The sequence below is a fragment of the Calonectris borealis genome, chromosome 1 (assembly GCF_964195595.1).
Source record: "Calonectris borealis chromosome 1, bCalBor7.hap1.2, whole genome shotgun sequence".
Lineage (NCBI taxonomy): Eukaryota > Metazoa > Chordata > Aves > Procellariiformes > Procellariidae > Calonectris > Calonectris borealis.
Window position 1 is genome coordinate 85,193,607 of NC_134312.1, and position 21,174 is coordinate 85,214,780.

Below are 21,174 nucleotides of genomic sequence, written 5' to 3' on the forward strand. Positions count from 1 at the left end.
CGAGTCTACTGCCCAGGTTTTCAGAGATGCTTGTTCCCTACAAAGAAACTGATGAGGATCCTGGTTATGCAGCATTAGACAAGGCAAGTTGTTTATCATTATAATAATTCTGTTTTTTCTGTTTCTACTCTTGCCCACAGGATCAGGCAGCTAAAGATAAAGCCATGCAGAGTATGGCTACAATGTCATCTGCCCAGATTATCTCTGCAACTGCCTTCCATAGTAAAATGGCCTTGCCTGGTCTCCCACGACCAGCCTACCCTGCTGTTTCTGGGGTGAGTGAATCAGTGTCTTGGAGGAGTTGGGCTGAAGACACTCGAGTATTTGAAAGGGTGTTGGGACCTGCTCAGGAAAATCCTGAGAACATCAGAAAGAATGGGCCAAAAGGCATTGTCTTTGTAGAGCTAATCTGTCATATGGCTTCAATAGCTTGGGTCTGATTCTTTGCTTACACTGATGTAAAACAATAGAGTTTCATGATATGCTTTTTTTAAAATGACACAAGTGAGAGAACAATCAGATCCTTTGGGTTTTCAGCTGCCTGAAGTATTTTTAGGTGTCTGTATCACTTTCTTAGTCAGGATCTTGTTGGATTAAAACTGTTTGGGCCATCCTGACCTTTTCTCAAGTTTACCATTCCCAGGCTCATCCTGAGTGCTTAGATCATAAATTGATGGTCCTTATATAAAATCCTTACTAGAGGAGGCCTGTCAGCATCCCCTAACCTTTGATTTGGGCCTAGTGAGCTTTTGCTGAGCATTGATTTCTGCCAAAATACTCCCATGGAGCTCTCCTGGGGAAAATGGTCCCTCCGTGAGAGTGAGCATCATTAAAGCTTTGGAGAGGGAGGCACAAAAGGTGCATACATAGTATTTAACATTAAAAACCACTATTGGGTCAGTTGCTTGCATGTCACTAGTAGTAGTGTGGAGAAATAAAACGAAGACCAGTCAGCACCTCCACAAGGATGAAACCAGGAAGGTGGAAAGAAGAGATATAGCTCAGTCACATCTTTAAAAGTCTGTGAGTTTGCAGTTTCTTTCCTGAGAAAGGAGCAAGCCTTGCTTTTCATCTCTGTCCTAAGAGTGGTGACTTTTGCCTATATGTTGTTCTCTTGCAGTTTTGGCAAGGAGCTTTGCCAGGCCAAGCTGGATCTTCCCAAGAGTGAGTATTCCTTCATGTGGGCATCCAAAGCAGGTGCTTCTGCTGCTTCCTGTATGCTGCCTGAGGAACACCATTAGCTATTACAAGATTTATAAAATGCTAAGATAATGTCATCTTTGCTCTCAGACAGATTCTCTGATCACGGATCTGAGACTTAAGGCCCACGGTTGAAGACAAACTGAGAGTCATGAGAGAATCTTAAATGGATAAAACCCTATGTCTTTATATGGTACCTTCAACACTCCTTTAATGTGTCCCATGACTCAAGCAGCCTAATGTGGGTTATTTTAGGGAGCTGCTGAATCTAGCAGCCTGATAGAGGCGAGGCTGCTGCAGCTCCATGCTCCCAAGTTCAACTGGTAGTGAGGGTGAGCATGTATTCCTGGTAGGCGCACACACATATGCATATACATTGCACGTACACACATATACATATGGCTGTCCACACAGAACAGCACTGACAGAGGACGCTCAGCACTGACACAAATACAGACAGCACCAACAGCCTCATCCTGTGCCCCTCTTTGGCTGATGGGGGTGAAGGTGCGTTAAGTGGGAAATACATATGCACTGTGGATCCATCCTGTAGCTGTCCTGGGATCCCTTGTCTCCCTGTGTGCTGGCACCCAGGCAGGTGAGCCCCGAGGCCACAGCCCCACTCCAGTTGCTGGTGCAGGCCTCTCACTCACACACACAAACGCATACGAGTGTGCACAAATACACACACACAGTGTGAATTTCTCCAGTAACTGGGCTTAGATACACAGCCCGCCCAGTAGCTGGATCTTCAGTTTCCCTGGTTTGCCTCCCACTGAGGTAAACACACACACACAAACTCGTTTTTCAGTTGACCTCCAGACTCCACAGTCTCTCTGTCATTTGGCCTGAACCTCTTGGTCCCTCTGAAGGCATCATTACCCCTGGAGACACACACAGCTGGCTCCCCAACCATCCACTTGCTGGCTAGTCTGGCTTGGTAATTACTAGTGATCACACCCTCACTTGCTGCTGGCACTCCAGAAACATACACACACGCAGAACTGAGAGCTCCTCATGCAGGAAAACAATTAGAAATAGAATTTAGTGAGAAGATAGACTGCACTGACAAGGTGCAGGGCATGGACAGACAACTGTACTGACCTTCTTACATGCAACTGGCACCTTTTATCGCCATATTCTCCCTAAACATCCCCATAATAAATCTTGTGCGATCCCAAAATGTTCTTCCCTTGCATTCCATGACGTGTCCTGTACCATCTAGGCAGTACCCTCTCAGTTTGTAAGGTGGCTGGTTTGTAAGCCTCCCCAGCCGGCTCACTGGATTGGTTTCACACCTGGACAATGGAGCTGATGGCTCTCCTGTGACAGCCCTGGCAGGGCTCCGTTTCTCTGACGGGGTTTCTGGGCCTCCCCTGCCCCAGTGTGGAGATGAGCCTTTGACGGGCTGATTCTTCACACGTGATGGCCCTGGGCATGTGTTCCTGCTCTCTTGTGGTGCTGTAGCTAATGTTTGTGGAGCAGATCGGGGAACAGATACTATGAAAATACCTTGTGGGGAAAAATGGCTAGTAAAAGAATGGAAGCCATCCTAGGAGAAATAAAAAGCAGATTTTATGCCTTTAGCTTGAAAGTGAACAAGGAAGCATCAATGTGAGAGGTTCTTTTAGAAGCTTAAAGTATCTGCCACTCCTGATGTCAGATGATGTCTCCAGACCCTTATTTTTCTTACAATGGTGTTAAAATGGAGCTGAGCTGTTTTGAAAGCTAGATTCAGTTGTGGGTGTTGAACATCTCTGAATCTGGGCCTAAAAGTCTGAGAGGCATCCAGCCCAGACGTATATCCACCTGCATAAATTTAAATCCATCTGTGGTTGAAAGAAAAGGATAAACAAATGGGCACCAGTGTATTAACAGGCTAATAAGGATCTCTGAATAACAAGTCTGCAGGGAGAGCCTGCTGAACACCTGCAGGGAAATCTTATTCGATCCAGTCCTGGCTCCTTACTGTTTTTTGAGTCTTTCTCCATGACCCTCTCTTGCCCACACAGAAAGATAAATTCCCAAAGACACTTATGCCACTTTCTCCCTCAGCAGAAATACTTGATCTAATCTGTGCAAACAGTTGGTCAAGAGTTTTTTTGTTATTTTGTTTTGGTGTTTTGTTAACCATCTCTCTTTGTGTACTTCTGTAGCGTGAAACCTTTTTCTCAACAACCTTATGCTGTACAGCCTCCACTGCCATTACCAGGTAGGTAAGGAAAGGTAGTTCCTTGCTTTGAAATTATATTCCAACTTCAAAAATAGCCAACACTTTTAAAAGTTTAGAAATTAATTTTTTAAAAAATATTTTTACCTATTGAAATATTTGAGTGAGGCCGAAATTAATTTTTATATAATTTCCCCTTATCACCAGTTCCCATCCTTTTACTGGGAGAACCGAAGCTTTTAAATTTTCTTTTATTTTTAAAAATATTTTTTCCTGTTTTAGGTTGGTTGTTTTGGGGTTTCTTTTCCTCCTGGCTCAGCAGAAAATAAAAGTTTATGTATCTCTATTGTTCTTCCACTATGCTGCATGTACTAGAACACTGTTTTCCATCATAACATGATTGCCTTTCCAATTTCTCATTAAGTGGAACAACAAATGTCTTTTCCTTCTCAGTTTCCCCATTTTGAGAGGTTAGTGGTCATGTTAATGGTGATGCTTCATTCTGATACTAAAGCAGTTTGTTTCACTGCTCATTTAGGGCTCAATCTAGGTCCTCTTAAAGTTGCTGAACATGTTTTCTCTGGTGTCAGAAACAGGTAGATTGTCTTTTACATCATTACCAACCCTGACAGAGCTGTCTTAGCAGAGGGTAACTGACAAGCCATTTAGAGCACGGGTAGAGTGAGAACCCTGTGAATGATATTTTTGCATGATGACTGAAGTCATAAGAAAATGTAATTAGTCAGCTTTGACAACAGGTGCTCTGCTGGAAAGTTACTACCAACTTTTCTCTTTCTAAATTTTGTTATATAAATCCTGTGTGCTTAGGGTTTGAGTCTCCTACTGGCCTCTCGCCTTCCCCATCAGCACCAGCTTGGCAAGGACGAAGGGTTGCTAGCTCCAAACTTTGGATGTTAGAATTCTCTGCATTCTTGGAACAACAACAAGACCAAGACACAGTAAGATACACACCTGACTTCCACCCCTCATTAATTTTTGCTCTTCAGGTAGCTCCTGTTCATCATGGATATGTTATACTACTATATGTGTATGGAAATACTTGCTTCATTGCTCTACTGAGAATAGGAAGCCATCTTTGGGAAACACAAGATATCCTTCTCTTAGAGGATAGAATTGCCTATAGCGATATAGCCAGCTCTGTGCCATGTGGTTCTGGCCTCCCTTTCCAGGGTCATGGATGTTCACATACCAGAGCTCAAGGCACTGAGGTCGTAAGACAGTGGTACAGCCCCTGCCGGGCTATTCTAGCTGTCCTGTTCAGCCTTGGAGGATAGACCCAGAATCAGATGATGGTAAGATCACATGAAGCCACATATTTCTCTGGTGTGCTGGGAACTTAAATTTGGGGACAACTGGGATGAATTTGCGTCAGTGTGTTTCCATGGTGCCACCTATAAAATGGAAGTAGTAAGATTTGCCTGTCTCACTAAACCTTGTGATACTGCATCTTGAGACATACATTGGTGATGGGCCAGTTACATTTCCTCTGTCTGAGATAGGGAAGTTCAGAAAAGTTGATAGTATTTGACTGGTACCTTGCTGTGGGATTTCAGGCAGCTCTTCATAGGACAGGAGCACTGATGTTTGACTGAGTGATCTGGGACAGGTAATGCTCTGTATCTCAGGTTATTTCAGACTATATAGCAGCAATGAGGCAATGGTTTAGGAGTGAATACAGGAAAAAATACAACAATAATGTTTCAGAAGAAGCAAGAAGCATGGATGTATTGATAGGAAAGAAATAACAGCATGAGCTGGTATTAGCAGAGATATTTCTGCTAATACTTCTGCTCTTTTAGAAAGTGCTATCAAATCTTCAGTGACTTCCGGTAGTCTTCTGTGAAGAATCATGAATGTTCAGTATGTACTGAACGGTACTGAACGATTTCCTAATTCCATGTTTTTCCTCTTCTTGCAGTATAACAAACATCTGTTTGTGCACATTGGGCAGTCAAGCCCCAGCTACAATGACCCCTACCTCGAGGCAGTGGATATCCGGCAGATCTATGACAAGTTCCCTGAGAAAAAAGGGGGCCTGAAGGAGCTCTTTGAAAGGGGGCCAGCTAATGCCTTCTTCCTTGTCAAATTCTGGGTAAGGGAAGGACCCTTTGTAGGGTACCCATTTGCTATGAAGTTCTCACTTTAAAAGCGGTGGCCTTGCTAGCTGTTAGAAGACTGCCACCTCCCAACAAATTTTCCCTGTGCAGGCAACTTAATACAGTCACAACTGTCACTGGATATTTTTCCTTGACTGCACAAGGCCCTCATTCTGGCCTGGAGGAAGATGTATCTTTCACAATGTCATCTGTAGAGTTGTTCTTGACTAGTGTCTGGAGATTTTATTTGCTAATGGTGACTTGGGCCCTTTAAAACTTTATTTATGTGTAAGAGAAGAATTCAGAGGAAATTATTCTCTGCGTACTCTTACATGTTCACTTCTCTCAGTGTTGAGTAACTTCTCAGTCAGAGGCAACATTTTTCCATATCTTCTCCTATCTCATTAGCTGCATTTTGTGTTATCCAAGTACTAATAATTTACAGATGCATATGTACTGCAGGCACAAGGACAGACAAAAGATAAAGAGAGATATATAATAATAAAATTGGATTATGCAGATAACATATTACTGAAATGGCTTCTGGTAAGTTGGCAGAAATCAGCCTGGCAAAAGCCTACTCACTCAATTTGGGTTTTTGTGAGTTAGCTGAAATTTGCAAATACTGTGCCATTGTGCTTCAGGGTACAAACAAAATAGTTTTGGTGATCGATATTATCATAGGTATTACAAGATTAAAAATAATAGCAGCTTGAGGCAGTTGCATTCTAGATGGCTGAGGGAATGTGTAATGGGATTTGGAGCCTTTCACCTTGAGTTTACCACTTAGAATTCAACCCCACGTCAGGAGTGAGATGATGAGAAATGAGCTTTCATTTCTCATACTCTTCATAAAAGCTGGCACTAAAAAGCCTTCTCCTGCTTTCAGGAGAAGGAAGAGTTAATTTAAGTGCCTTGCGATGCAGCTTCCCAGCTGTCCCAAGCCTAGCCTTTCCAGCACTAAGTTGGAGAACGTTGGCTGGGAGTCTGCTGTTCAAGTGTCTGGTGCTGAGAGTGTTAGTTATTGGTGATTCTTGGAGACACGTGATTTTAGTACCTGCAGACTGCGTGCTACTGAGCTCAGTCTCTCTGGGATTAGCCTCTGTCAGAGTACAACAAAGCCTGCTTGGGAAGGTTGAAACAAAAAGTAAAAGACCAGCCCTGCTCTGGGTGGAAGAGGAATACCGGGGAGAGACAGCAGCACCTTACTGAGAAGGGTATCCTTTGACAAAATCTCGGTAGTGATTGCCCTACTAAGAACTGTCTGGAAAAGGAAACACAAGTCTGATGTGATAAAAGAAAGGAAAGAATAAGAAACGGTCTTTGGAAAAGTAGGAGCTGCAACAGCTGCTTCCTGCTATGGGGTAGGGATCCCAGGAAAGTCTTCATGTTGAGGTGAAGAGCACTGGCTCCTCTGTGGTATCATTCTGAAGTGCTTTGGAAGTTTCAGGAACCAAAAGGAAGAGCTTGGAGGGAGACGTTATGTAGAGAGAATTGAATTCCTTGACTTAAGAGGAGAGAAATCATAATGAAATTGTGATCTAGTGCAACCGTGATTTTATTTATCAAAACTGTTAGTGTGCTTTTGTGCTTGTGGAGTTGGGTTTGGGGATTGTGTTTGTTTGTTTTTTATATTAGAAGGATAAATGTGGCCTATGCATCATGTCAGATCAACCTGAGTTAGGCTCTTGAAGGATTTATGTGGTGGGATGTCATTAAGTTAGACTCTTTCTGGTGCTCAGAGGGTGTCAACTCACTGAAATTTGGCTTGCATGAAGAGATGTGACATAGGATTTGAAACACCTTTACTCCAATGTATTCATGATGCCCTGGGGCTCTGCATCTGTACACTTAAAATGGCAGTGATATTTCTGGGCTTGGTTTAATATTTTGACTTTCTGATTCTTTTTTTGTGTTGTTGAATCCCATCTAGAGTTAGCATCAGGTTTTATTGGTGGAAACACTACAGGCTGTCACTTACAAATAAGCTAAGTTTACAAGTCAAGTCATTGATTGAATGAAAGCTGCTAAGGCTTTTAAGAAGTAAATAATTCGGTCTTGTATTTGTTTCTCAGTGTAGACAGTAGTAGGGGATGAAAACACAATTCCTGATGCCATATTCTGTATGAGAAAGGCTTGGGGCACTTTTATGATTTGTGCTGTGTTTCACAGGAGTACTTGCATTAATCCCGTTGTAAGATTTCAGCTAGGATCTCTAAGGCAATATAACTAAAGCAGTTCAAAAAAACTTTTGCTCCAGAAAATTTGGACTTTTATGAGGAAAACTCTGAACCTTTTTGTTGCAAAACTTTGCATTCAACGTGCCTGAAATATGGTAATAAAGTCTTATACTTAAACAATGCACGTGAGCCATGCCTATAATGCACCATGCTACACGTGTCATGGGACTTCCTGAGTTTGGTGTATTGCAATAGATGTCTGTAGTGCAACCCCCCCACCAATAAACACTTTTCACAGATAAGGCAATGTGATTTAAAAAAACAGTTTAACAGAAGAAAACTAGATTTCGGCTGAAATTTTTATACCCCTCTGCATTTTTATACCTCTGTAACAATATATGCTAGGGTGCTTTTTCATTTTGCTGCTTGATTGCTCTGGACAGCTCTACAAATACACTGTTGATGTCCAAAGATGTGTTGGATAAAGCAATTGCTACACTGTTGAATTTATAGCATCATTTTAGGATAAAAGTATTATCCAAAAGCAAATTACCGATAACCTTAAACTTGGTAAGTAGAGTTAAATATGGGAAGGGGTGTTTTGAGACATGAAGATGTGATTGATTTTTCAAAGGTTCTGAATTGAAGTGGTGGTTGCAGGTGACAAAGATTTAAAAAATCAAGGCATTGAATATATTGGTTTTGTATATATGTAGTTTTAGGCTTGAAGAACCTGAGGCAGGAACCTGCCATTACTGCGCTAAGCACTGAATATACCAGATGATCTGTTGTGCACCAAAAGCCTAACTCTGAACACCAGGGTTGGGGTTTCTTGACATCACTGATAGCACTTAGGATCTAGTATGACTGAGAAAGAGATGTTCGTGTTTGTTCAATGGTGCTTTAAATTATTTATACAATAGGTAAGAGTTAAAAGTTGATCAGTTTGAAACATAAGCAGTGTCTGCAATTCTTCCTTGATTTTGGCATTGGGAGTTTGGTGCAATGAACTAACTCTTGGACTTGGATTGGCAGGTTGTGTATGACATCTGTGTGACATTTCTCTGTGCTCCAAGTGCATTCTAGCACACGACAATGAATGTGAGACATTAGCCTCCCAACACATAGGCAGTGGCAGCTCTGCTCTTTTCCAGTGTAATATTATCTCTACCACCTGTTACTTGGTTCTCCCCATGAACTCCTCCTGTATGCGTCGTTATTAATAGTTTGGGGAAGAGGCGTTTTCAGGGCTTTGCACATTAGTAGAATGGTGCACTTGCATCTTAAAGCTTTCAGAAGTTGTGAGACTCTGGGTGGAAGATAGAAGGAAAATGACAAACCAGGAATTCAGGACAGGCAGTACTTTGTCCAGAGCAGCCATCTGCAGAGGGGTGGATCAGGGGAATTGCTTGGGAGACCTATCCTGCCGATGATGAATAGATGTAGTAATTTCTTCTCCTCGGTGATAGGCAAGCCAGACCAGTCAAATCACTGAGTGTTTTCTTTCCAGTAAATGAGTTATACTTTTGTGGAAGGGGCTGAAGGGGTGGCCCGAAGACTGCTGTCCTGCACTCGGTTTCTCTCCTGTACCAAGCAAATCCAGTCAAAACAGCAGCAGTGCAAATTTCCCTTGGCACTCTGCCCTGCCCACTGTATGCCTTCAATCCTGACCTGGCAGAAACTGCCTGGAGAGCAAGGAGATGGTAATTTGGTCTCCATGTCCATTCTGTCCTTGGCACTTCTTCTGAGCCAGCAAACAAGTCAGCAGCTAGCGACAGAGATTTTTATGCTCTTTGCACATTTTTTCTGAGACTGGATCTGACAGCCCATTAATTTCACCTGCAGGCACCAGCACCACCTCCTACCAGTTGCTACCTTATGTAAGAAGACTCTGTCAATGGCATTTCTTTCACCAAAGTTCTTCCCACAGTGTTCAAGAGTATAGAGATTGTTGGCAGCAACAAGCAGATTGAAAGACTGAATTGCTGAGGGAATCTGACTGCTGGGTGTCAAAATAACACAATCCTGGGGGGCTACCTAAGCTGCAGCTACCCATACTGTTGGCAGGGCCTTCTAATATCTTTGGCTAGCTCAGAAACTCTCCCCTTTCCCCTTTCTTGGAGGCTGAAGCTGCAGTGGCACAAGTTTTGGACTGTTCTTAAAGAATTGTTCAACATAAGCCTTTCCGTTGACCACATGGGATATCACATGGTTTCTCACGGCATGTAATGCTATTTGGACTCTTATCCAATCATTGCTTTTCAAAGCCCCATATAAGCTGAAGACTGATTCTCAAAGTCACATTTCCCTCTGTGAAGAGTTTCAGAGAAATTTTGATTCACAGCCTCATCCTAGGGGGAATGAGGCCTTTCTTAGTAATCAGTTGTGAAACTCATTCCCACCAAAGATCAGACAAAAATCTTGGCTTAGTATGTGGTTAGGACAGTGCACAATGCCAACTTTTCTGTAAGTGTTTCTTTCTTAGGGTTGCAGAAGTTGAGTGATACTCTCAAGCTCATGAGAACCGTTTTCAGCAGAGCTGCTAAGAGACTCAGACCACCAAAAAACAAACCAAAACAAAAAAAGTAATACTAGCTTGATGAGGGTTACTATGCCTTTCCCTGAACAAATCCCTTCTCTTCCATCTAGAAATCTTGTCTTGTAGGTATTTAAAAATTCTGCTTACTTCTCTGGAAAGGAGGAAATCTCAGGTGTTTCCCCCCAAACAGGCAGATCAGCTCTCTTGCATGCAATATGTAGGTCTCTGAGATGTGCTAGATCACAGATACCTCAGTAATTGTAGTTTCAGTATGTTTGGAAGTCATCATGCAAGCTGTGGACAAGTACGCCATCTGTGCTGAGCTTGCACAGTGAGTTGAATGCATCCCAGACACATCAGATTGCTGTTATGTTAGAGTGTGCACAGCTTTTTGCATCTAAAATTTCTTGGTCAGAAAGCCAGAACCCTGACTTTGTCAGATAAAGTAGATTTAGCTTGTATTGTGCCTCATGTATTTGATCTTCTACCATTGCCCTTGAAGAGATGGAGAACAGCTGTTTGAGTGCTGGACACCACCCAACCAGCTGAATGCTGCTGCTGCCCCTGCTGCAGTCCCACCTTGTTGCTAGCAGTGGCTAGTAAGAGCCTGGGGGGCAAGGCAACTCAGCCCATTGGCTATGGACTTTCCTAAATCCTGACTACGTCTCCTTTGGCTGCCTAGGCAGGAGTAAGGAACGTATTCAAGAGTTATCTCACTGGTTGTTGGACAGACTAGTACATTTGCCAGTGAGGAGCTGAGGCACCTAGGTTTTAGTCTCCAGGTCTGAATCACATTCAGTTATGTATTCAACAAGTCCATGCATTCCCAGACTACAAAGTGAAGATTAGCCTTCCTACTTGATGAAGTGCTGGGAAGATGAATTTCCTTTAAGTCGTAGTCACTATTATTCCCCTGCATCTTTGAGGAATGGAATGTATTGGACAGAGTAAAGCAGACCTTTCCCTGCTCGCTCTGGTGCGCAACCCAGGATTGGGTGAGCTTTGACTCAAGGTTTTCTTCAGAGAAAGAAACTCTGAAAGTGAAGAGTCCTTTCCCCAAAGCAGCAATGTGGCTTCTGGTCCTGATGGCCTAGGGGTTGTGAGGAGCTAATAGGAATCTAGGCATGAAGGCATTTTTAGATGTTAAGTTAAAAGCAGTAGCTCTTTTGGCCATTAGAGACCTCATGATGTGCAGTATGATTTTGTCCTGGTGCAATCCTGGGAAGTTTAACTGCATCCATTAGTGATTTACCTCAGTGTCCAGTTGACATTTAGAAGTTAATTTGGCTATGGCAGATAATAGTGTTTTTCCTCAATTTTCTGCCTTGTCTGCCTTCAGGAGATAATCATCTCCATAGCAGGAAAAGCTAACAGATTGGAGTTCCACTCCTGAGCAGTTCTTTGGTCTCGTATTCGTGTACATCATTGCCATTTTCAGTTTACATGAATAAACCAGGTTGCAAATAATTCAAGAGCAGATATATGTGTGCTAAGTAATCTCTGGTAGGGGGGCAGTAACTTTCACAAGAGGGTGAGAACCGGCAGCTGTAAGTAAGTAAGTAAATAAGCTGTAACTGTAAGGCTAGCCGTGTCTGTCTGAGGTGCTGCAGCTCCATTCTACAAACATGATCTGGAGCCCTCAGCTAGCTGCTACTGTCATTCCCTGGAGTCGCTGAAATCCCGTGTTTATGGGCTGATATTTTCAGAGGTGACAGAAGGAGATGGGTGCACAACTCTTGTTGACTGACCACCCTAAGACATGTCTGACAGTCCTAGCCCATAATATGGGACGTGCTTTAGAATTAAAGGTGTAGCGTAAACGTCAGGGAGTTCCAACATGACCCCGCTGCTTCACTGCAACACGGTTTCCAGGAACCTGATTGTACGTAATGTTATGTACTGCTGAATTCAAATAGTATTACCATGATTTTGCCTACGGCCAAATAGTTTAAGGTTGATTAATTAGATGTTAACTAGCTGTGAAATGCTACAGTCTGGCGTTTTGATGGGAGACTTGCCAAATTGTGGAGGCACCTAGAGTGGCTTCTTAGGCCTAGTGAAGCTTTTCTCATTAAGTAGAACTAGCACCTTTCTGCTTTCCCTCATATTGACTGCACTTAATTTGCCATTAAGAGTTTAGGGGAATGTAACCTTAACTTTACTAGTGAGTCCCTGAAAATGTTTGTCTGGTTCTGCAGTGAGAGCCTCCACTATGTTTATGTAGCAGTGGTCCAACCAAGCTTCTGTAGCCTTGACCCTTTGTTCTTTTGACTCAGTGGGACAATTTCTTTGGAAAAGCGGAATTGGGTCCATACATTGTGTTTATTACCCCCAAGGGAAATAGCTGAACAACATTGTGAAGGACTCCTAGTCTAGTTCCTCTTTAGAGAAAGGAAGGAATTAATCTTTATTCAGACAGCTGGAGTATGGGTCAAATAAACAATACCGTCAGTTGCATTGACAAGTAAATGAGTATTACAGTAACTCAGTAAAAACCTAAACCAGAATAGAGTAACACTGCTACTTTCTAATACATGTACATTTGTGATGCAAACAAAGTAGCTGCATAACTATAGTGGGGAAAATTTGATAGCAAGGACTTCAGCATGACCATAATAATTTACTTGGCAACCTGAATTATGATTAAGTCTGTAATGCCTGTGCCTTGTTCCTGTTAATACTTGTGCTACCAGGTTAAAGCTACCCTGGATTTGCCCACATACGCTACTCCAGTGTAGACAAACCATCGGAGCATAACCCTGCATTACAGTCATTTAGGTGGTCATGACAATGTAAAAGCTTCCAATCTTCCTCCACTTGTTTCCAGCTCTTGTGCAAAAGTTGTCACTACCTCATTGGTGCAAATGTGAATGATGTAAAATGATTTTTAAAAAGTTTTAAATCCAAATTGTTTTACTGATATATTTTAACATGTGTGCCCAAATCTCTTTTCGGCTCGGTGAGGAGGCAGAAAACTATGGGGGCAAAAAGGGATAAGTTGTTAAGAGAAGTCAGGAACCCATTCAGCTGGATAAATCGTTTTGTGAAGCTATCTTCTGAGGAGAAACATGAGAATAAAATAGTTGCCAGCTTTGTACGACTATCTCTTGATAAATCAGAGGATGCTCTTGAATAGATAGTATGCAGGAGTTGACAAATTTAGGAGAACATAAAGGGATGAGTGCACAGCTGATGTAAACTGGTATGAATGTACTACGTGTGTAGGGTCAAGTGTATTCACAAGGGTTGAAGATCTGTCATTACTTCAGAGGGAGGGATTCTACTTAAAAGGGGGAGTCATAGAGAAAAAGGCAAGCCATTCTGACAAATCGACTTTCTTTCATCCATAATCTGTGGTGAAGATGGTACAACTGTTAAGGATTTTTGTAGAAACCGTGGGAAACAACACAGTCATTTTGAAGAGTGATTTGTGATCATGTATTTAAATACTGTGCTGTTATTCTCTCCATTAAGAGCAGAGTGAGCAGAGTGAAAGCTGTATGTCCATCCCTAATGCTGCCAGTGTTGATGCGAACATTGGAGCATTCTGTCCCACTAGAATTATCTGAATGCTACAACTGCTAGTCTAGGAGATACCCTAGGAGATACATTGTCCGCTATACTTCATGAAAAACCTATCTTAAATCTTTCACTTGCTTCTGAGTTTGTACTTTTAAAAAAAAAAATCATGGTAATTGTATTTTATTGGTTTGTTTGCTTGGATCTTCTGTGGCATCATTTATCTAATGCAGATGGTAGTTTTCCTCTAGGTGGAAATACGTGTGCACAATGGCACAGTGGCAGCAATGCCCCAGTGTTGTGCTAAGTGGAAAATGGAACTGGATTTTCTGAAATAAATGGGGAGATGGTTTATTTCCTTTACCACCTCTTTCACACACCTGAAGTGACAATTTAACAGCCATGGGAATTGGACGGAATGGAAATACTGCACATTATTACATGGCTGCTTTTTCAGCTAGTGCTTTTGGCATCACTATTGGCAAAATGATGAATTCTTCTGTGACAATAACTCTGTGTGATGGGAACTGCTGGTGAATGTTGTCGTACACAGATGGCCCAGCCTGACTGTCTAGGGGCAAAACTTTTAACTTGAAAGGAATAACAACAAAGTGTGGCTTCTAGCAGGTTACTAGTTACTGCTAGGTAGTTACTCAAACCCAGCATTCACCGCAAGAAGCAGCCCTGCCTTCTGCTTTCCCTGCTGCTGCCCATCTTCCCAACACATGTTCTTCGTCTGAATACACACAAGTGCTTCTGAATCAGGTCCGGGAACTGATCCCACTGAGAAGTAGCTGAGCGATTCCTCAGTGGGTCTTGTAGTACAACTACAGAAACATTTGTGTCAGTGCAGGAGGAATGGGGAGGAACAAACTGCTCTGGGACAGTGAGACTGCCCTCTCTTGGTGTCAGGACCAGCCTGGTGTTATCAAACTACAACTCTGAGGTGCAGTTTCCCAAGAGGCTCAAGCCAACCTGAGTATGTGTTGCTATCGAAACAGGCAGTCTTTGTGCCCTCAGCTTTCGTGTGTGTTCTCACCTCTTCCAGCCCCTGCAGCTTTGTGGGAATCCAAGTGAGCTTTCTTGTCTGACTGAAAACTAACCCACCAAAACCACAACAAAATTTGTTTTGGCTGGGATCGGCTCTCTCATCTGGCTAACCACAGAGTCGTACAATTGCTAACGGTGGCACAAAGGCAGCAGCAATCTTGTGTGGCTACAGATGCAGAGAAGGCTGGACTGGCACTTTCTAGATTGACTTAAACCTCTTGTGAAATTGCTACTTAAGAGTAATAAGCTAACAGTATTATCTCATGGCAGAGAAGAGACAGGTATTTGGTATGGCAAAGAAAAGGGGATTCATTATTGAGGTGGTCCGGTTCCAAGGCTAGCATTGCTTGTCCTAAGCCCTGCTCTAGATCTTGAATAAAAAACCCTCACTGACATCAGCTAAGAAAACCATGCTAGAATGGCATCTAATGCAGTATTCACACGGTATCCCCTGTAGCAGGAATACGCTTTCTTCAGTTTACTGTTTCCCTCAGATCAGCAGGAAGAATAGAATAGTCTGAAGTAGCCTATGGGAACTGATCATTGCTTTTCTGCTGATGTAAGCTAGCACCTGGGCTTGTGGAGTACGGTGAAGCTCTACCCTTTTAGTTTTGAAAGGCAGGAAGCCAAGCTGGGCATTCCCACACACCCTTTGTGTTTTCAGAGCTTAAGGGAACCGCCCCATCTTTTCGTAAGTGTGGTTTGAATGACCCCTGGTGGAAGCTTCAGACAACCAGGATTTTTAGGAGTGAGGTCCCAGCATCAGGCGTCATTTGAAAACTGCGGCTGCTAATGGAGATGGATTTGTATTCAGGTGGAACTGGGCTGGATCCATCAGCAACCTACATCCCTTATGTTGCATCCTGTCTACTTACATTCTTCATATCATAGTACCTGAGCCTCGTGTGTGTGTGTATTCACACATTCCTTCTGTCTGCTCTGTCTCTTTCCCCTTACCAGCATATCCAGGGTGGAAAAGCTTTATTACAGTTGCTGTACCCTTACTTGTCCTGCTTAGTGAGGCAGCCAGTCTAGCCTGCCTGTTGGACTGCTCTGTCTCTACAGTGCCCTCCTGTCTGCTCTCCACATGCTTTGTGAGTACCTCCATGCTGTCCTGGCGCTGTTCAGTATGGTAAATATCAGCTCAGGAAGGGGCTGTGTCATATGTTTTTAATGTTAAGAGGATATTCCACCAGATTTCCCCAATGTGTATGCAAATCCCCACCACCATTTTCTGAAGTGGGAACTGGATTTTAGTGCAAACTCTTCAGATTTCCCCTGCTTGCTTGATGCACATTGATCTGCTTAAGGAGCTTTGGACACTCCAATACCTTACAGTCTTGGCTACACAAGACCCCTTTACGTAACGGTGAAAAAAACGCCACAACCATCTATTGATAACCATCTATTTTTCTTGCCTTATTTTTTTGACAGGCTGATTTGAACACCAATATTGAAGATGAATCCAGATCTTTCTATGGCGTTTCCAGCCAATATGAGAGCCCAGAAAACATGGTCATTACCTGTTCCACGAAAGTGTGTTCCTTTGGAAAGCAGGTGGTGGAGAAAGTGGAGGTAGGGAGCAGACACCTGGTGCAAAGTTCTCTCTGGCTGCTGTTTTGTCACTTCGAGTATTTGCATCCTGCCTATATCTCAAGGCAAAATATATCCTGTGCTTGTTGTCAGGGAGTTGAATGCCATAGATTGTTATTTCTGAGACACGCAGGTGTAAGATTGCTCCAGCCTGCAACATGGCCTTTTCTCAGGACTTTATTGAAGGTCTGGTAATGTTTGCTATTTTTTCCTTAAATCTCAGTTTATGAAGACATGTGAATATGTAAGACTCAGCTCTGGTAATTCTTTGGGGAGCAAAGAAAAGCTAGGAAACCTGGAGCCTTGTTTTATAATCCAGAAAGGTGAAAACAAATAGGCAACACCTCACTTTTATCAGTGTTTTTAAACAGATCATTTACAGACTATAGCCATTAATAGACTGTAATAATTTACAGGCTATAGTCTTATGATTTTATGAGGCTTATCTTAGTGTTTGTACACTTACAGCTTGAGCAACAGTGGAGCTGCATAATTATGCATATATCTGGCATTGAAGAAAATCTTTCTGATGCCACATTCAGCTGCTAAGAGAGCTGCTCTGACCTGCTTCCTGCTGCTGTCTTTCTCAAGGAGCCTTTAGATGCAGGAGGAGTGGCTGTGTGCAGAACACCAGGTGTTCTCCTGTCAGCAGTCAGTTCAAGCTACATCCTTCCCGAGACCCGTTTCCAGTCATATGATAGACATGCCTAAAGTCTGGTTATGTATTTGCATGATGGGGTAGGTGGGCCAAAGAAAGGTGTCATAGTGCACGGGAAAGGAGACCAAGCTCTTGGGGTGAAAGGAGTTAATGGGCATTTAAGGGTATGCTGTGAAATGATAGAATCCAACCTCAGCTTCTGTTCAAAGGAAACTGAAATATACAGGAGCTAAGATGTGAATGTGAAAAAATCCCTCTGTGTAACATTGGCCAGACCCTCTCCTAAGGGGGAGCAGAGATACTATGTTCTCCCTCACAGGTACCAGAAGGCTGTAGTCCTTTCCAGCTGTGAAGCATCCTGAGCGTATGATTACCATCATTACTAGGACCTTCCTGGTCTTGCTAAAACAGTAGTTTTAAACTTTTTCAGTTTATCCACACCTAATATTTTTCCAGTAGAGCTGCAGACCATAGTATAGCTGACAATTGTCTGCTCCTCTTAGTTACCTTTCACAGCTCCTTGGCAATTTGCTGCTCTTAAACTGGAACCCACTGTTCTAAAGAAAAAAGAGATCAGTCCGAAGAAATTAGAGGGCTCAAGGAGACTGACCTTGGTGCGAAGCACTGTAGAGGAATGATCAATCAGCTCATTACTGTTAGTAAAATCACTTAAAAAAGCCACCGTAATTTTTCTGTTCTGAGTCTCTTTATGTGATTAATGCTACTGATGTGATAACATTAGGCCCATATGCCCCTTTTGTGTTTTACATTGCAGACAGAGTATGCACGCTATGAAAATGGACACTATTCCTATCGCATTCACCGTTCCCCTCTCTGCGAATACATGATAAACTTCATTCATAAACTCAAGCACCTTCCTGAGAAGTATATGATGAACAGTGTGCTGGAGAACTTTACTATCTTACAGGTGGGACTTTCAACTGTTTTTGTTGGAGCTTGGAAACATGTAAGCCCCATGCAGGAGTTCACTGTTGTGAGTCAAAGCAGATTTCCTTTTACAGTTCTAATTGAACTTAGTATCTCTCACGTGTATCGCACCTCAAGACCATTTACGGAGCTCTAGAGATAATAACTCATGCAGAGAAGCAGCAGAAGAATTTGAGAGACCTGAGTAAGAGAGGAAAAAAAAGAAAGATAAAGGGAGAACTCATGAGGCAGAAAGAAAGGAAGGAGAAAGATGCAAAAGTCAGTGAAGGAAATGCTCATTCCACTTTTGAATGAATGTTGAGGTCCTTTCTGTGCCCTGGCTCTTTTTGCAAGGTAAAAAAAAACCAAGAGCACTGTTAAGTGCCTATATAATTTTGTCATGGGCAGAGTTCTTCACTGACCAGGTAGGAAGAAAAAAAAAAAGTTGTTTCCTCAGGACCATCCTGAACCTGGAAAGAATATGGAGGCACGTAAAGGAAGGGGCATGTTGGAGGAAGCTCTGGGACACCTTCATGAATCACTGCAACCTCTAGGTAGGACAGTACTACATGGCTACAGCGACTAGATTTGCATTAGTGTCTATGTTATACCAGGAGCCTTTCCAGGCTCGGATGCAGCCTAAATTTGGGAAGAGGGCAAAGACAGCTTAAAAGGTGGATTTTCCTAATGGACTGAGTTCTGTGCTCGCCTCTACAAGACGCGTCACAGATCTTCACCCAGAGAACCTGAGGTTGGGTAGGTAGAAGAGATGCTAGAGGCTGTATGAAAGAATGGAAATCCAAGTGGTCTTCATTCCATCCTCTGGAGATCTTGTGGGACTTCAGGCAACTCATTTCACTGCTCTGTGGCTCAGGTACCTCAGCTATAAAACAAGGTTAATAATGTCCTCACATTATTAACCTCACACAAGGTTAATATTCTTCACAGGGCTTTAGGAGGCTTTACTCTTTCATGCTTGTACTAAGATTTTTAGCATCTGGAAGAAAAGAGGACTATAAGTGTTAAGAGCTTTTTTAGATGAGCAAAGCATGAAGGGGGCAGGGACAAAGAGATGGAAGGCCTGTGTGCTGTAATCCATACTGAGGAACACTGTAACTGCTTTCTGCATGTTTCATTTCTCAGTCAGGCCAGCGCTTGCTATAAATTTTATGAACAAAGTTGTCATATAGTTGTAATTCCTCTAGGGCTCTATGTTTTGAGTAATCTCATGTCCTTCTCTTACCTCCTGTCACAGAGAAGCATCTCATGTGGGTGCTGGCACAGCCTTTTATATATTGCCTTGCAGTCCTGCTCCCTGAGCAGCAAACTGAGCATTTTCCACCTCCCACTCTCCACTGGGGAGCTGAAAAATGGTCATGCTTAATGCAAGGCATGCTGCTAGTCCTCAGTCCCCACTACCAACTTCTGAGGCAAGTCTAATTATGTTTTTTCTAGACCCTTTCATGACCTTAGATACCCCTAATCTCACAAGCATGATTTATCTTGTGCAATGCTTTGTGCATTGCTCTGGGTCTAGCCCTCCAAGATTTCAGAGCCCGTTTTTCAGAAAAGGCTCTGGTGCCTTACCACACCTAGATGTGTATAACTCACAATGGCCTGCAGAAGAAAGGGGAAGGGTTAGTTCAGCTGCAAACCCAATCATGAAGTAAGAAAAGCAAACAGAATAGACCAAAATCAGGCTGCTAAAATCAATAAGGAAGTTTGAAAACAGCTATTTTCTTTCTATTTTCACAAGAACGGTTGGGCTTTGGTACAGTTCAAGCCTCCAGCTGGTATGTTTTTCTTCTGCAGTTGAGTTGGTGCTACTGCTGATAAAAATGTATCTCCTCCAGCAGGAGAGAACTGCTTGAAGCTTTAGCTATGGCACAAACTCAGATGACAAGAATGTGCAAAGTTGTGCAGTGATAGAGAGGGAAGCTGAGCTAGGAGCTCTGGGTGCAACATTTCGCTTGTCCCTGCCATTGAGTGTAGGCAGTGCATGCTTCTGAAACTGGGACAACACTGTTCCATCACCATGCTGCTGACACTGAGTCACATGGCAGACAAGCTAAGAGGGACCATAGAAAAAGAAAGGGAAAAAAAGGAGCTTCTGTAAGAATGCATGAGTGTAGCAGCCATCCTTCTCCTGACATCTACAGTGTATGGAATGGGAAGCATAATGGAGTCAAACCTGTAAGTCTCCTGTAAAATGAGCTATACTCTATAATCCTCATGGTCTATGTCTACCACTGACAAGCAGAAGCAGATGGAGGGAAAGAACTGTTTATGGCTGTGATATATCCACACATAGGTGAGCAGGAGTGGATATGCCACAAGAGGTGGCCTCTCTATACCCAACAAACAGAGCAAAAAGAGATTTTCTGTGAAACACCATCTCTCTGCTGAAATCTGCAACACCAGGGTGTGGGGAGTAGAGGACCTAGTGGATCTGCTTCCACTTATGTGGTCACTGCTTGGTCACAGCTTTCTTTTCTCCAGAGTGGACTCTGCTCACCTCCCTGTCTCTTCACTGAATTGTAGTCCTGATGCTGTGAAAGTGCTTTGCTTGGGTGTGTGGGCACATAGACACGTAGGGGTTGGGATGGCCGAGCTGTGTGTCATTCCTGTGCTTCTCTGTTCTTGCCTATTACTGACTTTTTGCTCTATATTAAATGTATTGCAATATGTAAGCAGAGAAACAGCAGTTGCCATCTCAGCTTCTTCTCCTTTTCTGTCTAGGTTGTGACAAACAGGGACACACAGGAGACCTTGCTGTGCATAGCATATGTTTTTGAGGTGTCAACTAGTGACCACGGTGCCCAGCATCACATCTACCGGCTGGTGAAGGACTAGGAACTCTCTGCCCTGAGTCGTCCATGGGATGCATGTCTAAGAGAAAAGCCCGTGCTTGAACAACCCCTGCCCCCTCATACCAAACTGAAAAATAAACTGCAGATATTGTGTATTTTCAGAAAAGCACCTCTGAGCTGTTTTTTGATTGACAAGGTCAAATAAGTTTGTATCTCCAGGTTTGTGCAAATGGGGAAAAGACTTGGAGTCAAATGGAAACAGGCAAATAACTGCTTAAGGGTTTCACCACAAACAGCATCTCTGGAATGTATTTCCCACAGTGCACACACAGGATGTGATCATACATGTAAAAGGAGTGGTATGCACCTGAGCATACAGGTAGGGCAATGGCAGCAGCTTCCACAAGTTTG

The 21,174-nt window shown here is 43.0% G+C and overlaps 1 protein-coding gene across 5 annotated transcripts in view; it reads left to right on the plus strand.

Moving 5' to 3' along the window:
- TEAD4 (TEA domain transcription factor 4) overlaps positions 1-20,925 on the plus strand; it is a 59,460-nt gene extending 38,535 nt beyond the window's left edge. For 4 of the 5 annotated variants that reach the window (XM_075163964.1, XM_075163955.1, XM_075163979.1 and 1 more), the window contains 8 exons: positions 141-275; positions 1,121-1,164; positions 3,357-3,412; positions 4,199-4,329; positions 5,310-5,483; positions 16,210-16,350; positions 17,802-17,954; positions 20,693-20,925. In XM_075163964.1, coding sequence (XP_075020065.1) covers positions 141-275; positions 1,121-1,164; positions 3,357-3,412; positions 4,199-4,329; positions 5,310-5,483; positions 16,210-16,350; positions 17,802-17,954; positions 20,693-20,806 — 948 coding nt within the window. In that variant the 3' untranslated portion in view covers positions 20,807-20,925. The remainder of the gene's footprint in view (positions 1-140; positions 276-1,120; positions 1,165-3,356; positions 3,413-4,198; positions 4,330-5,309; positions 5,484-16,209; positions 16,351-17,801; positions 17,955-20,692) is intronic. The other variant, XM_075163988.1, reaches the window with a different exon arrangement.
- The last annotated feature ends 249 nt before the right edge of the window (positions 20,926-21,174 follow it).